The 15651-nt window shown below is 36.0% G+C and overlaps 1 protein-coding gene and 1 non-coding gene across 3 annotated transcripts in view; both read right to left on the reverse strand.

The window, feature by feature from the left end:
- LOC105719775 (B cell receptor associated protein 29) overlaps window positions 1-15651 on the reverse strand; it is a 37360-nt gene that overhangs the window by 12741 nt on the left and 8968 nt on the right. For both annotated transcript variants that reach the window (XM_012455985.3, XM_012455975.3), the window contains exons 4-6: window positions 10822-10972; window positions 9223-9358; window positions 4609-4717 (exon numbers count right to left, since the gene is read on the reverse strand). In XM_012455985.3, the coding sequence (XP_012311408.1) occupies window positions 4609-4717; window positions 9223-9358; window positions 10822-10972 (396 nt within the window). The remainder of the gene's footprint in view (window positions 1-4608; window positions 4718-9222; window positions 9359-10821; window positions 10973-15651) is intronic.
- LOC135274556 (small nucleolar RNA U109) lies at window positions 1251-1393 on the reverse strand. The gene has a single exon (XR_010342356.1). It is a non-coding gene; the product is annotated as a small nucleolar RNA U109 (small nucleolar RNA).

Raw genomic sequence — 15651 nt, forward strand, 5'->3', positions numbered from 1 at the left:
GAAGCAAAACTTCCAGATATGTAAGCAGATAAGCACAAATATTTTTTTCTTATTTAAATTACAAAAGCTCATTAAAAGGCAATAAAGCAAAAAAAAAAATCTATGATCAAAAATAGCAAACCGTTTTTAAGCATTAACAATGTTAAAATAATTTGATATAACTGTAGGTAAAAGATAACTGAGTTCACGTCCATGAAAACTCACAACTGTAAAACATGCTTAGGGTGAACTTTGAGAATTTATTTTTAGATGAACACACGGTTCATTTGTAAGAAACTAGAAACCCTATAGTTTCAAATTTATATACAAAGTTTATGTCTTATTCTTAACATTCAAGAGGCAGGCATTTAGGGTTCTGGGTATATAGAATAGCAATTCCCCTATAATTTTTTATTTTGTCTTAATCTCCAATTTCTCTTGAAAAGCACTTCAGCTATTTTCCACTCTCTGGTCTCTATGTTAACTGGCAATAAAAGGTGAAAAAAACTGAACATCTGCAAGGATATTGAAGTTGGTATGTAAAAGGTAATTTTAGTTTTGTTCAAGGTAAGTCAAGGTGATATAAAAGCATTTATCCGTGAAGAGTACTCAATTACCAATATTTTAAGGGGGGACTAGAAGGTTCTGTTTCCTGGTAAAAATCTAGTACCTCTATTGTAGGCTGCTAATACTTAGGTACCCACAATAGGTCTTTACACTCAGTTTCTGATTTGTTAGTATATGCTTTAAGAAATTTATTTTAAGTTTGCTTTATCCTCAAGAGGTATACTTTTTAAGGAAAGTGTTAATTATGCTCCACATTAAATGACTTTACAATGAATGAATTACTTGAAAAGTTCTTTTAAAAATTACTGAGGCTCAGGCACAGCAGTTCATGCCTGTAATCCCAGCATTTTTGGAGGGCTGAGGAGGAAGGGGTTGAAACCAGAAGTTCGAGACCAGACTAAGTAGCAAAGCAAGACCTCGTCTCTACAAAAAATAAAAAAAATTAGCTGGGCATGGTGATGTACTTGTGTAGTCCCAGCTACTCAGAAGTGTGAGGCAGGAGGATCACTTGAATCCAGGAGTTCAAGGTTGCAGTAAGCCATGACTGCACCACTCCATTCCAACCTGGGCGACAGTGAGACTGTCTCAAAAAAAAAAAAAAAAAAAATTGCTGATGAAACAAACAAGGAACAAAGGAAAGCCGGAAACAGAGAGAAGAAAGGCATGGTCAGGAAATTTCCCCCAGTTATTGTTTTTTCTTTTCTTTTTGTAGGAGATATACGCTACTATTCAACCTTTACTGTAAGATTGGCAGCCCTAAGAATTCCTTTTAATATATGGCATGTTTTTAATATCTATATGTATTCCTGCTCCTAAAAGAATGAAGAACAGACATTTCCACATGCAGCTCAATCACTTTTTAAACCATATTTACTTTTATCATTGCTTGGATGTATGCAGTGACTGAATGGTACATATTTCTAGTTATAAGAATAAAGGAAGGTAGGCTGGGCGTGAGGCTTATGCCTGTAATCCCAGTACTTTGGGAAGCCAAGGCAGGCAGATAACCCAGGGTTGAGAGTTCGAGATCAGCCTGCCCAACATGGAGAAACCCTGTCTCTACTAAAAATACAACATTAGCTGGACATGGGGGCTCATGCCTGTAATCCCAGCTACTTGGGAGGCTGAGGCAGGAGAATCGCTTGAACCTGGGAGGTAGAGGTTGCAGTGAGCCGAGATCGCAGCATTGCACTCCAACCTGGGCAAAAAGAGTGAAACTCCATCTCAAAAAATAAAAATAAAAAAATAAAGAAAGGTATTAATTTATGAAAATAAGTAGTTTCCCTGGAAGAGACCTTTAAAGTCAATCTCCTTGGAGATCAGAAGGTTTCTCAACGAAATATTTCTTTTATGAGAGCTTACGAGCTTTGTAAATTCTTCAAAGCTTAGATACTCATTTTTCATGGCAGTGCCCTTTTCCAATTACTCCATACATTGAGACATCAGAGTTACTGTTAAATGGATCATTAAAATGACAGATCACGTCCTTATACCTGACTTAAATACTGAGTGTAAATTAGGTGCTTTGGGATATGCACACTCTCTTTTGAATTGCTAAGGTGATACTACTGCACTGAAGCACCAGTAATAGTTTACAAACTCTAGTCAAAATAGGAGTTGGAGGTTAAAAACTGAAGGTGTTTGTCAGTATTGACAGAGTGTTCTTAGTAGCCACCTTCAGAATGCCACATTTCTAATTTGAGGCTAACTAGCTTAAATAAATGTTGGTATTTATGTTTTGTTTCCACTAATACACTTGGGAGAAAATGTTTCACTTAAATTTAAGTAACGCCAAGGATAAGAAAATTCACATGGAAAACACCCTATTTTCCTCTAAAAAAAAAAACCCACATTGCTTTTTACTCTATTTTCAAATATAAGAGATCCTTCTAAATCTTTCTTAAGTACTGTCACCTAACACCCTCAAAATTTAGAAATCAATGAATATTTTTGAGTGGTACTGTACACAAAGCATTGTACTACTCTATTCATCCAAATCATGTGCTATTAATTGATATAATTTCTTAGTTCTTATCTTAATGAATTTGACTGGTTTAGGTCAACAGAACATGACCAAGGAAATACCTTCTTTAGAAATGCAACTTTGATCTTCTCAAGGTCATTATAAATGTTATTTTTTAAAAAAATCTTTGGGTAAATAAAATGTGTTCATAAAATATCATACATCTTGCAGGAACCAAATAGGACACACTCAAACAGGTAAAATCTGCCTTTACCTCAACACGAATTCACTTTGAAATTAGCTCTGCAGTCTACACTTCAAACACAGAAGCTGGTTTCACTTGTTATCAGATTATAAACACAATGCTTATATTGTCAAAGAATTCATTTTCTCTAAAATCTGATTTTGTCTTTTAAAGAAATGCTCATGTACTGAGTTTAGTTTTATGCCAGATTTAAAGAGTTAAAGCTCAAAATATCTCAGAGCTGGAAGTTTTGAAAGGCGAAAGGTGAAACTAAATTGAGCAGGGTTAAGAGAAGTGTACCACACACCCACTCTTGTCTATATTTTATTTTGTGCACCCTGCTTATAACATAAGAAAAGAGATTCTTGGTGGATACAGAAAAAAGAAAGCAGGATTTTGAAACAGTATTTTTGTATTTTGGAAACAGATCATTTCATTCTTCAAAAGAATCAGCAGCAATATTTTATGGTCTTAATAATATTAAGACCACCAGTTTCTCTTTTGAAATGTCTGTTGTAAATGGTAGGTAACTACCAAATTCATTTTCACACAAACACTAAAATTTTTTGATCATGTTCTAAATCTTTTGGAATTACAGAAAAGGTAACTACCAACTAGAAGATTCTTGAATTTTGGGCTATACTATGCCAACTATATAATATACTACTTTGTCTAGAAGGGTAATTTATTTTTTAACTTACTGCTTCTGAACTATCTTCTTTTTTTCACTTGAAATGATAAGTAGGAAAGTGACTAAAGAGTCTTGTATCAGATAAATATTCTCCTGTGGATTTTTGTTCTGTTAGCTTTTATCTTTATGCTTCCCATCTCAAATTCAAATATATCCTGATTGAAGTAAACCCTATCCAAACAACATACATATTCAACAATAGCAAGTTCTATTACAGGGAAACTTCTTTTATACTGAGACCTAAACTTGAAGAAGATTTAAACTTATACGTGATATGAAGTAGGTCCTTGATACACAGAATAGTCTCCAATTTACCTCCAATTTAAAGTAGTGAGAGAGATTTGAAACTGGAGAACGTCTCAGCATTGATCATTACCTTAACACTGACTGGCAGTGAGGTTTCTCAGTGTCTGGCCAACATAAACAAATAATCTGTTGTATGCAGAAATGCTGCAAAGTGTCGAGCCACAAACTTAAACACTGAGTTTTTTTGAATGACACTGAATTGGGGTATCTACTTTTCTGTGCTATGGAGCTGCAACAATAATTTGTTCTTTGATTAGCAAAACCTTTTTTTTTTTTTAATGTAGAAGAAATCGCTCCCTTCAGGGAAATGGAGTTGGGATGCTCCACTACAAGCCAACACTGCAACGTTATGTTGGAATGAGGCACTGAAATTCTTCGCTGATATCCCAGATACCATTGCCTACTCTGTGCCTACCTGTCTCTTTTGAGGAACGCTTTCCTTATGTCTAACAGGTAGAATACATTAGTGCAAACAATATATTTTCTTGTAGGAAAACTGTTCCCCTGCAATTGCTTCTCTGAAAGGAGGAATATACGATGATGGAAAAATGTGATTCATTTTATAAAAACACATTTATAAACAACTTTTTAGGAACACAGCTCTTTTGCTAAGGTAAGAACATCTGTATTTACAACACAGATCTGAAACACCTACATGTTTTTCTGTATAACAGAGCATGTTTCTCTTGGCCGACACAATGTTTTATCTTCATATTTGAACAAGAATTTATAAATAGGTCATTCTTTGTATCTTAGAAGAACATTTAGGCATTAGTTTTGTTTTAGGAAAAACAGTGAAGTGTACAGCATAAAATATCATGCTAGTCTTTTCACTTTTTCACATGTACACAAAGTTACCATCTGAAGTCTTCCTTAATTCAATTTTCAGTTTCTCCTGGTCTTCTACTAGTTTTTTATTTTCTGCTTCCAAAACACGTTCTTCATTATTACCATGGCTTTTCAAAATCTATTGCAAAAGAGAGATATAGGAAGAAATAAGCTTAGATTGCAATAGCCATTCTTACAGAAAATGAGCTGAGTGACCTATCTAAAATTACTGGCCTGTAATTTATTCTTTGTCCTTTTCAGAATTTTATAGTTTTCTACAATGTACTTTTGCTAATAGAAACTTAGTATCTGACAAACACACAAAAAAGATTTCTTTTTATTATGGCTAAAATCTCTAAAATGAAAATAAAAAGAAATTCTAGTTGCTATGACTAAAATTATGTTTTCAAAAGTATTTAGATAAATAATGTCTTTCTTCATCAATTAACTGAGAAATGTAAATCTAAGGGAAAAAAACAATTCTAAGGATGACATTAATTAGAAAACCATTATGTTCTGATTGTAGAGCTGTCTACTCAGCCCGTTTTTATACAGACATATTTGTAAGAGAAGAGTATGTCAGAGTGGAGATGAGTAAGTGGGAAATGACAAGGCCATTTCTATAGCTGGAAAATTATAATTTTCATTGAACACTTTCCAAATTACTTTTATTCCGTGAATCCTTTGTAATACTCTTTATATTTTAAAATTGCTTCTGGCTTTAAAAATGTTAATGTCTATACCTTATCTTTTCTAGGCAAGAAAAGTAAAGATCCAAATAGTAAAACAACTGATGAAAATAAAAATATCATGGAGTAAAAATTTCCTAATCTGTATTGTGAACAGAAACTATAATTACCATCAGAACTAAGAAGCTGACTTAAAGAAGTGATAAAGAATTTAAACTACCCAGGCTGGAGTACAGTGGTGCAACCCATAGCCACTTTAGCCTTGACCCCCTGGCATTAAGTGATCCTCCCATCTCAGCCTCCTGAGTAGGTGAGACTACAGGCATGTGTCACCACATCAGAATAATTAAAATGTGTGTGTGTGTGTGTGTGTGTGTGTGTGTGTGTGTGTGTGAGTATGCATGTATGTAGGGATCTTGCTATATTACCCAGGCTGGTCTTGAATTCCTGGTCTCAAGCAATCCTCCCGCCTCAGCCTCCAAAAGTGCTGAGATTACAGGCACGAGCCTTGCACCTGGCCAGTGGCAAAAACTTGATAATGACAGGTTTTATAATCAGGTAAAAAAGGAACTCAGGAGAATTTTAAACAGACTGACATAAGAGAGGCATTTCTACTGCAGGGTGATTTATTTTCTAATGTAAGCCAATATAGTCAACAAAACTCACAAAGTTCTACTGAGCAATGACTACATGCAAATATTTTACAATGCAAGGTGCTATAAGAGATAAAAAAATGCGAGAGAAACATGATCTTTACTTTCGAGTAACTTCAATGTAGTAGAATACAGTACTACTGTGCTATATAAAGAGAGATTAGGCAGCTCAGAAGGAGGAATTAAAGCTCTAATGCATATATTATATAATCCCAAGGACTATTTTTTGGAGATAGGAAGATTGAAGTACATTCTGAAACTAAAGGAGTTCTATATCTTCTCAAATTAAAAAAAAAGGTTTTGCTTTTTTCTAAAGAGCAGAAGAAAAAAAATTCTCTAAATCTCTTTTAATTTGTTGCCTACTTCAAGTTGAAAACAACTCCAGCTATCACTTCACTGAATTCAGTTCATAAAATCTCCAGTGATTACCCAAATTAAAAGAGAATCATTGAGTTGCAGGAATGTTTTCACTGACTGCTTGAATTTTCATGCCATTGACTTGGAAAAGTTGGATTTGTGTTAGTCTTGTAAATAAGCTTTCAGTACTGCACCTGTAAACTTGCCTGAATTTATGACGTATAACTTGATGCTGGAGAAAAACCAAGAAGGCTGAAATCTGAAATTTAATGACTACCAGCTACAACAATGCAAGTGTTCATTGTCTTATCTTATCCCACCTTGGTAAGTTACGTGGCTGGAAGAAAAAACCAAGGAAAAGTAAAGCTCTATTACTTGAAGTAGTAAAATTAAAAGTTAATTGGTCTTTCATAATTATTTCATTACTTTACATAACAGAACTTTATAAAGGGGTCATAGGTATCACGTGGAAATTGTTTTATTAGATAGCATAGGAGTTGAGGGCACGAAATAATGGAATTATGAATGTGGATTCTAGAGTCAGGCTGTGTGGGTTCAAATTTTAGTTCTGTCATGTATTAGCTGAATGATTTTGTGCAAGTCACTTAATCTTTCTGTGCTTCTGTTTCCTCATCTATAAAATGCAGACAGGGCCGGGCGCGGTGGCTCACGTCTGTAATCCCAGCACTTTGGGAGGCTGAGGCGGGTGGGTCACGAGGTCAAGAGATCGAGACCATCCTGGTCAACATGGTGAAACCCTGTCTCTACTAAAAATACAAAAAATTAGCTGGGCATAGTGGCGCGTGCCTGTAATCCCAGCTACTCAGGAGGCTGAGGCAGGAGAATTGCCTGAACCCAGGAGGCGGAGGTTGTGGTGAGCCGAGATCGCGCCATTGCACTCCAGCCTGGGTAACAAGAGCGAAACTCCGTCTCAAAAAATAAAATAAAATAAAATAAAATAAAATAAAATAAAATAAAATAAAATGCAGATAATCACAATACCAAACTCATGGGGCTGTTGTGAAAATTAACAGTTAAAAACCTTACTGTGAAGCATCTGAAGCAATACCTGGCACAGTGATAACTATTATTTATAGCTAAGGAACTTTGAGGCCCATAATATAGGTGATTTGTGCTAGGTCACACATTGGAACTAGTACCTAAGTCTCTTGAATCTCAGGGTAATCCCAGTTTCCACTGGATAATACGTTTCTGATAGAGAATGAAGAGGTATGGCTGGGTGTGGTGACACATGCCTATAATCCCAGCACTTTTGGAGGCCAAAGCGGGAAGACTGCTTGAGGCCAAAAGTTTGAGATCAGTGTGGGGAGGGAGGGAGGGAAGGAAGGAGAGGAAAGGAAAGAAAGGAAGGAAAACAAAGAAAGGAAGGAAAGGAAAACAAAGGAGGTGTTTTCACAAGCTTATCTTTCCTTAGCTAATTTTTCAAAACCAATATGAGTTCCTTGAAACAGAAGTTATATTGTGTATTCTCACTTGTGGCCTTTATTGGTCACTTTATTGGTCAATTAGTTATACTTTGGGCACTGACAGCTGCTTTGATGTCCAGCTCACAAACTTTCTCCCCACTGTATACTGGCTTTAACGCAGCATACCTGTACCTCCTCTGATAATCTAGAACCACTGATTGGGTCACAGCTATGCAGGAAGCAGCAAATCTGAACAGCATAGAACCAAAGGAGACGAAAATAAACCACAAAAAAGAATAAATCTTGCAGGGTCAAGGAACTGGTAATCATGACATAAGTTTCCTTGCATGGGTAACTGGCTCTGAAAACAATTCCAAGAGAAAAGTTGCAAAAGTATTTTAAGGAAGGAGCTTTCTTTTTTTTTTTTTAAAGGGCAAGACTAATTTAACTGTATTAACTGAGAAAAATAATACTTCCCATTTTTTTAGTGCTAAAGAATAAGAGGAAAACAACTGAAGTGGAAAAAAAGCAGTGTTCTGATGGTTACAAATCATTACTCCAAAATGATGTGTATAATTTTAAATTAAGATATGTACATGATCAGTTGTTCTATAAATACGAGGCTGTGTGCTTTTGAGTTCAGCTACCACATATCAAAGCTTTGATGACTGTGTTTTTGTTTTTACCACCGTGAAATGAGATCAAAGGACAAAAAATAGAGGAATAACATTAAAGATGTTAAATATTATATGCAATTATCAATCTAGTAAATGACATTTCTCTGCTTTATATAAACCAATCATTTAAAAGAAAAAAAAATCTAAGCTTAAAAATTACTTTAACTGAAAAAGAAATGGAAACAGAGTTATAAAGACTTGCTTTAGATTATAAAGTAAACTAAGGGTAATGAAGGAATTAAAATTCATATTCCTAGAATACTATTTTCTCTATAAATCATAGAAAATAGGTCCAATGGTGTTAATCCACTATGGAGAAAAAGAAAATCTAAATAACAGTAAAAATATTAGTGGGAACAAGCAAGTCTAAAGAATAGTAAGGCCGGGCGTGGTGGCTCACGCCTGTAATCCCAGCACTTTGGGAGGCCGAGGCGGGTGGATCACGAGGTCAAGAGATCGAGACCATCCTGGTCAACATGGTGAAACCCCGTTTCTACTAAAAATACATAAAATTAGCTGGGCACGGTGGTGTGTGCCTGTAATCCCAGCTACTCAGGAGGCTGAGGCAGGAGAATTGCCTGAACCCAGGAGGCGGAGGTTGTGGTGAGCCGAGATCGCGCCATTGCACTCCAGCCTGGGTAATGAGCGAAACTCCGTCTCAAAAAAAAAAAAAAAAAAGAATAGTAAAACTATTCTTGAAACAATTATTACATAAAATATTGTTCATTATGGTCATTTTCTGCTTATAAATTATAAAAATACTCTTTTTGATGCTGAAAAAAAATATATTACTCCTTGGGAACACCAACAACATTTAATTTTTACAAAGAAAACTAAATACCTGTTTTAGTTTTTCATTTTCTTCCAAAAATTTTTTGGCAGCCTTGTTAGTATTTTCTGCTTGAGGTTTAAGTACACCTTTGTTTGACAGTTCTTTTGCCAGTTGAGTAATAAGCGTAACCAGACGTCTCAACACTCTAAGAAGAAAAAAAAACCAGAATAATGTATTACTAGACCAATCATCAGAAACTTATTTTAAAACAGTCATTGCTAAATGACTCCCCGTTAGGTATAGGTCTGGTAGATGTAGATGGTGGTTAGGCAGAACACATTTTTTTTTTTTTTTAATTCAACTCTCTTAGTAAAAGCAGGCCCATGTTTCATTCCTTTGGAATCTTTGTTAGAAAACCAGCATTTGGAATACAGGTTCAGTGGTACTTAATTGTTTTCCTGTAGAAGGCTTTAGCTTAGAGGAGCAGAAACAGGAAAATTTCAGACAGTGTGGCAGAGCCAGTAAGAGAATTCTTTTTTTGGCCCAGTTCAAATTCTGCTATTTAAGGAACAGTGTGTAAGGTCAACCAAGCTAAAGAACTGCTCATTCACATCTGCTTATGGGTAACTGCCATTGTTAGAAGTAGTGACTACGATCTTCAATTATGCACCCAGCAGACATTTAATTACTGAAGAACTGCTAAGTGTCAAGACACTCTGCTAGGCACCGCAGACACAGCGGAAAACAGCAGAGTCCATGTCCTCAGGGGTTTAGCTCCTATTTGGGGAAGCAAAAGTTAAAACAGTATTTAATTACAACCATGAATGACAATAGAAAATGAAGTATATATATATATATATATTCTTTGAGCACCTATAAGAGAAGACCTACCTACTTTGAGGGTAGTGATGGCCACAGAAGGTTCCTTTGAGAAAGAGGCTAATGGATGAGTAACAGCCAGGAAATGAGGGAAGAAAAGTGTTCTGGCAAAAGGAATAGCTTGTGTAAAGACCATAAAATAGGAAAGAGTTAGATACACTATAGAACTCAATCAATATTTGTTGCAAGATTGAATGAATGAATAAATGGTGAAGGTCAGTAAGGGTGGAATGCATTGTACACATCAGAGACACATATGAGACAAGGCTCCACAGAGACGGGGGCCTGATCATTCAAGGCCTTATGGACTTGGTAAACCTACAAGCTGTTAACTACTGTTTGTTATTTGGGTATTTTATCTGAGTTCTTTTACAAAGATGTTATTTAAAAATCTACAGTAGGCTGGGTACAGTTACTTGTGCCTGTAATCTCAGTACTTTGGGATGCTGAGGTGGGAGGACCACTTGAGGCCAAGAGTTGGAGACCAGTTTGGGCAACAAAGTGAGACCCCATCTCTACAAAAAATTTAAAAATTAGCCCTACATGGTGGTGTGCACCTGTAGTCCTAGAAACTTGAGAGGCTGAAGAGGGAGGATCGCTTGAACCCAGGAGTTTAAAGTTACAGTGAGCTATGATGGCACCACTGCACTGCAGCCTCGGCAACAGAGCAAAAGGTTGCCTCTCTTTAAAAAAAAATCTATAGTAAAGGTGGACAAAATGAGAAAGTGAAGCAAAATCATGTTTTTAAATTGTGCTCCTACTTTTTTTTTTTTTTTTTTTTTTACTTACAGCCAAAAAAATAGGGAAAATCCAGAAATGTAAAGATTTCTTTGAGACCTAAAAAGTTTCATCTGTGTGTGTTCATATGCATCAGGTCTGCTGGTGGAACTCTTCTCAATGGTATGAACTGAGGAATATTTCCTTACTTCTCGCACAGCATCTATTACAGAAGAAAAGCAAACATTACTTTTGGCTTTTAAGAATGTAAACTTGTTAAAAATGGAAAGCAGTTTTAGAATAACTGACCAAACTTTTAAATAATGGACTTTAGGTAGAGGTGACGTTTTGCATTCCCTCTATAGTACCTGGGAAGTTTTCAAGCTCAAAGTGAGTGCTCTATAAATGGACGCTAGTAGCATATTTTGAATTACTATAGCATTTTAAAAATTATTCATCTAGTACTTGCCATCATTTTATTGTTTCTCATCTCTAACTATACTGCAAACTATCACCCTTTACATTTTCTGTCTCTAAGATGATTAAAATTCAGTCCCATTATAAGCAATTCCAAGAGACTATCCCATTTCTTACTATACTCGCATTTTATTACATATTATTACTTTAAATGATTGAGATTTTCAAAATATTTGGTTACACTGAAATTTCCACTGGCATAGGTTTGTTAAAATGGGATTCGATCTATGGCGGCATACACTCCCCCGACTGAAATGTAGTGGATGGCAGCAGCCAGTGGAAATGTTCAGATAGTTCTTTCTTTGATGCTTTCAGTTCTAGGAAGTCTCAGATGCAGGGGAACCACTTCTTTCCAGGGGAAAATAGATATCAGCTTATTATTATCTATATTTAGTGTATTCTTAGTCACTGGATTCTTACATGTACTAGGGAAGGCATCTGCCTTAGAAGTCTAAAAATCCACTGGAGGTATGAACAAGTTAGAATGCTCCCCTTTCATGCGACCAACTGAAGTCCTGGGTAAGAGCTATTGCCACACAAGGAGACTCCAGTTAGAAAACTGAGGCCATTTTGACTATTTTATATTTAGCAGCTTCATTGAGATATAATTCACATACTATAAAGATTTACCTTTTTAAAATGTATAATTCAGTAGTTTTTAGTCTATTTGCAAAGTCGTGCAACCATTACCATTATCTAATTTCAGAACATTTTCATCACCCCACAAAGAAAATCTATATACATCGGTCACTTCCTCCAGTTCCTGGTGACCATCAATCTGCTTTCTGCCTCTATAGAACTACCTGTTCTAGACATTTCATATAAATTGAATCATATACTATCTGGTCTTTTGTGTCTGGTTTCCTTCACTTAGTAATGTTTTCGAGGTTTGTCTGCACTGTAGTATGTGTCACTACTTCATTGCTTTTATGTCTGAATAATATTCCATTGTATGAATATGGTAACATTTGGTTTACCCATTCATTGGTTGATGGGCACTAAGCTGTTTCCACTTTCCGGCTATTATGAATAATGCTGCTGTGAACATTCATGTGCAAGTTTTTCACCAGCATATGTTTTCATTTCTCTTGGTATATACCTAAGAGATGAACTGCTGGGCCATATGGTAACTCTATGTTTAACTTCTGAGGAACTGCCAAACTATTCCAAAGAAGCTGTACTAATTTACATTCCCACAAGCAGTGTATGTTGGTTCCAATTTCTCCATATCCTCGGCAACACTTGTTATTATCTTTTTGATTACAGTCATCCAAGTGGGTGTGAAGTGGCATTTCTTTGTGCTTTTGATTTGCATTTCTCTGAAGGCTAATGCTGTGGAACATCTTTTCATGTGCTTGTTGATCATTTGTACATCATATTTGGAGAAATATCTATTCAGATCCCTTACCCATTTTAAAATTGGGTAATTTGATTTATTTGTCTCTTAAGTGTCTTCCATATAATTTTTTTCAAACTGAGAATTTTATAATAGCTATTCATCACACATAGTTATGTTTCTGTAGTCTTTTGACATACAATACTTTTATTAAAAAGGTGCCGGGCCAACTGTTTAATAGAAAGTTCTCATATTCTGGCTGGTGTGTGGTGGGTCATGCCTGTAATGGCAGCACTTTGGGAGGCAGAGGCAGGAGGACTGATTGAGGCCAGGAATTTGAGACCAGCATGGGTAATGTGATGAGGCCCTGTCTTTTTTTAATTTTAAAAAATAAGTAAAAAGAAAGTTCTCACTTTCTGAATTTGTCTGATGGAAGTGTAGTCTAATTTCTTTCTCTAACTCCTATATTTTTAGAAAACTAGAAGTCAGACTTGATTGGTTCTGCCAGGCCTCAGAAAGTAAAAATAAAATAAAACAAATACTTGATTGGATTAGGTTTAACACATTTGGCAAGAATCCCTCATAATTTATGCTGTGCAATGTTAGTTTGTCTCATACTTTTTGATGCTAAATTTGATTACTTAGTTAAAATGGTGTATTAGTAAGAGTTCTCCAGGGAAACAGAACCAATAGAGTATGTGTTTGTGTGTGTGTGTGTGTGTGTGTTTATGTGTATGGGGGAGAGTGGGTCAGAGGGCAGAGAGAGCGAGCCAGAGAGAGTGAGCTTGAGATTTATTTTAACCAACTGGCTCACATGCTTGTAGAGGCTTGTTAAATTTAAAATCCGCAGGGTAGACTGGACGTCTGGAGATCCAGGGAAGAAATATAGTTTGAGTCCAAAGACAATCTGCTGGCAAAATTCCTTTTTGCTCAGAGGAGGTCAGTCTTTGTTCTAGTAAGGCTTTCAACTGATTGGATAAAGCCCACTCACATTTTGGAGGGCATGATTAGCTTTACTCGAAGTCCACTTATGTAAATGTTAATTTTATCCAAAAAACACCTTAATAGCAATGTCCAGGATAATGTTTGACCAAACATCTGGGCACTGTGGCACCACCAAGTTGACACACAAAATTAACCATCACAGATCATGACTACCTGGTTTCTCCATTGTAAAGCTCTGTTTTTACCTTTGCAATTAGCAAGATATCTATTTTTATTTTCTCTTTACTGTTGAAATCTGGTAGTGTCAGTCTCCCAATTTTGTTATTTGTAAAGATTTTTTGGCTGTTATATGAGTTGTTTGCATGTTTGCATAAATTTTAGAAGCAACTGATCCACTGCTACAAAAATGCCTGTTGGGTTTCTGACTGGGACTGTGTTAAGCCTGTAGATCAGTTCTGTAAGAACAGTCTTCCAAATGATGAAAATACCTCCATTATTTTGATCTTCTTTAATTTCTTTCAGCAACGTTTTTGTAGTTTTTTTCGTATAGAGCTGTTGTGCCTCTTTATAATGTTTATTTCTAAGGTTTTTAGGCTTCTTGGTGTATTCAGAAAAGATTTCAAATTTTTAAAAAATTTCATTTGCCTATTGTTTACTGCTTATAGTAAAGAAATACAATTACTGACCGACCTGTATTTTGTGAACCCACAATATTAATTTCTTTGTTACAACAGTTTTTTTGTAGACACTTCAGGATTCTTTCTTTATTTTTATTTTTTTCTGGGACAGGGTCTCGATTCGTCACCCAGGCTGGAGTGCAGTAGTGTTATCATGGCTCACTGCAGCCTCTACCTCTTGGGATCAAGTGACCCTCCCATCTCAGCCTCCTGAGTAGCTGGAACTACAAGCGTGAGACACCACGCCTGGCTAATTTTTGTACTTTCTGGTAGAGACAGGGTTTTGCCATGTTGCCCAAGCTGGTGTCGAACTCCTGAGCTTAAACAATCTGCCTGCCTTAGCCTCACAAAGTGGTGGGATTATAGGTGTGAGCCACTGTGCCAGGCCAGGATTTTCTATATAAATAATCATGCCATCTGCAAATAAGAATGTTATACTTCTTTCTTTGCAATCTTTTTGCCTTCTATTTATTTTCCTGACTTACTATCCTGGCTAGGACATCTATTACTTAAATGAATAAACAGAGTGTGAATATCCTTGCCTTGTTTCCAATCTTAAGGGGGAAGACTTCAATATTTAAGTATGATGCTAGCTTGAGGTTTTTTGTAGATCTTCATCAGAATGAGAAAGTTTCCTTCTAAATCCTAACCTGCTAACCTTTTTTAAAAAAACTGAGTGAATATTATTTTTTTCACTGTCAGTATTCAATGAGTAGATATTAAGGTGGAAACTAAAATCACTGATTTTTAAAACTTCTTTTTAAAAAGTAAGCATTCAAACCTATGAATTTTCCTTTAAGCAGTGCTTTAATGGCATCTTACAAATTTTGATATATTGTATTTTCATTACTGTTCAGTTAAAATATTTTCTAATTTCCTTTGTGAGTTCTTTGATCTAAGGATTACTAACAAGTCTTGTTTAATTTTCAAACACATGTATGGGTTTTCCAGGTATCTGTTACTGATTTCTATTTTACATACTCTGTAGGGGCTGGGCACAGTGGCTCTCATATGTAAGCCCAGCATTTTGGGAAGGGGGAGGATTACTTGAGGCCAAGAATTTGAGACCGGCCTGGGCAGCAAAGCAAACAGTTTGTCTCTCTTAGACAACAAAAACAAAACCCCCATACTCTATATGATTCCAATCCTTGGTAGGATTTCAACCCTTTGCATTTATTGAGATTTGTTTTATGACCCAGAGTATAATTTATCTTGGTGAACAGAGTTTAGTATAATCATGTATCCTTGCAAAGATTATGTACTGTGGGGGTCCTCAACCCCCGGAGTCAAACACCAGTACTGCTCCATGGCCTGTTAGGAACCGGGCTGCACAGCAGGAGGTGGATGACAGGCCAGTGAGCTAAGTTTCATCTATATTTACAGCTACTCCTTATTGCTCACATCTGATAGCCTTAGCTATCAGATCAGTGGTGGTATTAGATTCTGATAAGAGGGCAAGGCCTATTG

This window comes from Aotus nancymaae, unplaced genomic scaffold (assembly GCF_030222135.1).
Source record: "Aotus nancymaae isolate 86718 unplaced genomic scaffold, 86718_ANA_hifiasm-v0.15.2.pri h1tg000002l, whole genome shotgun sequence".
Lineage (NCBI taxonomy): Eukaryota > Metazoa > Chordata > Mammalia > Primates > Aotidae > Aotus > Aotus nancymaae.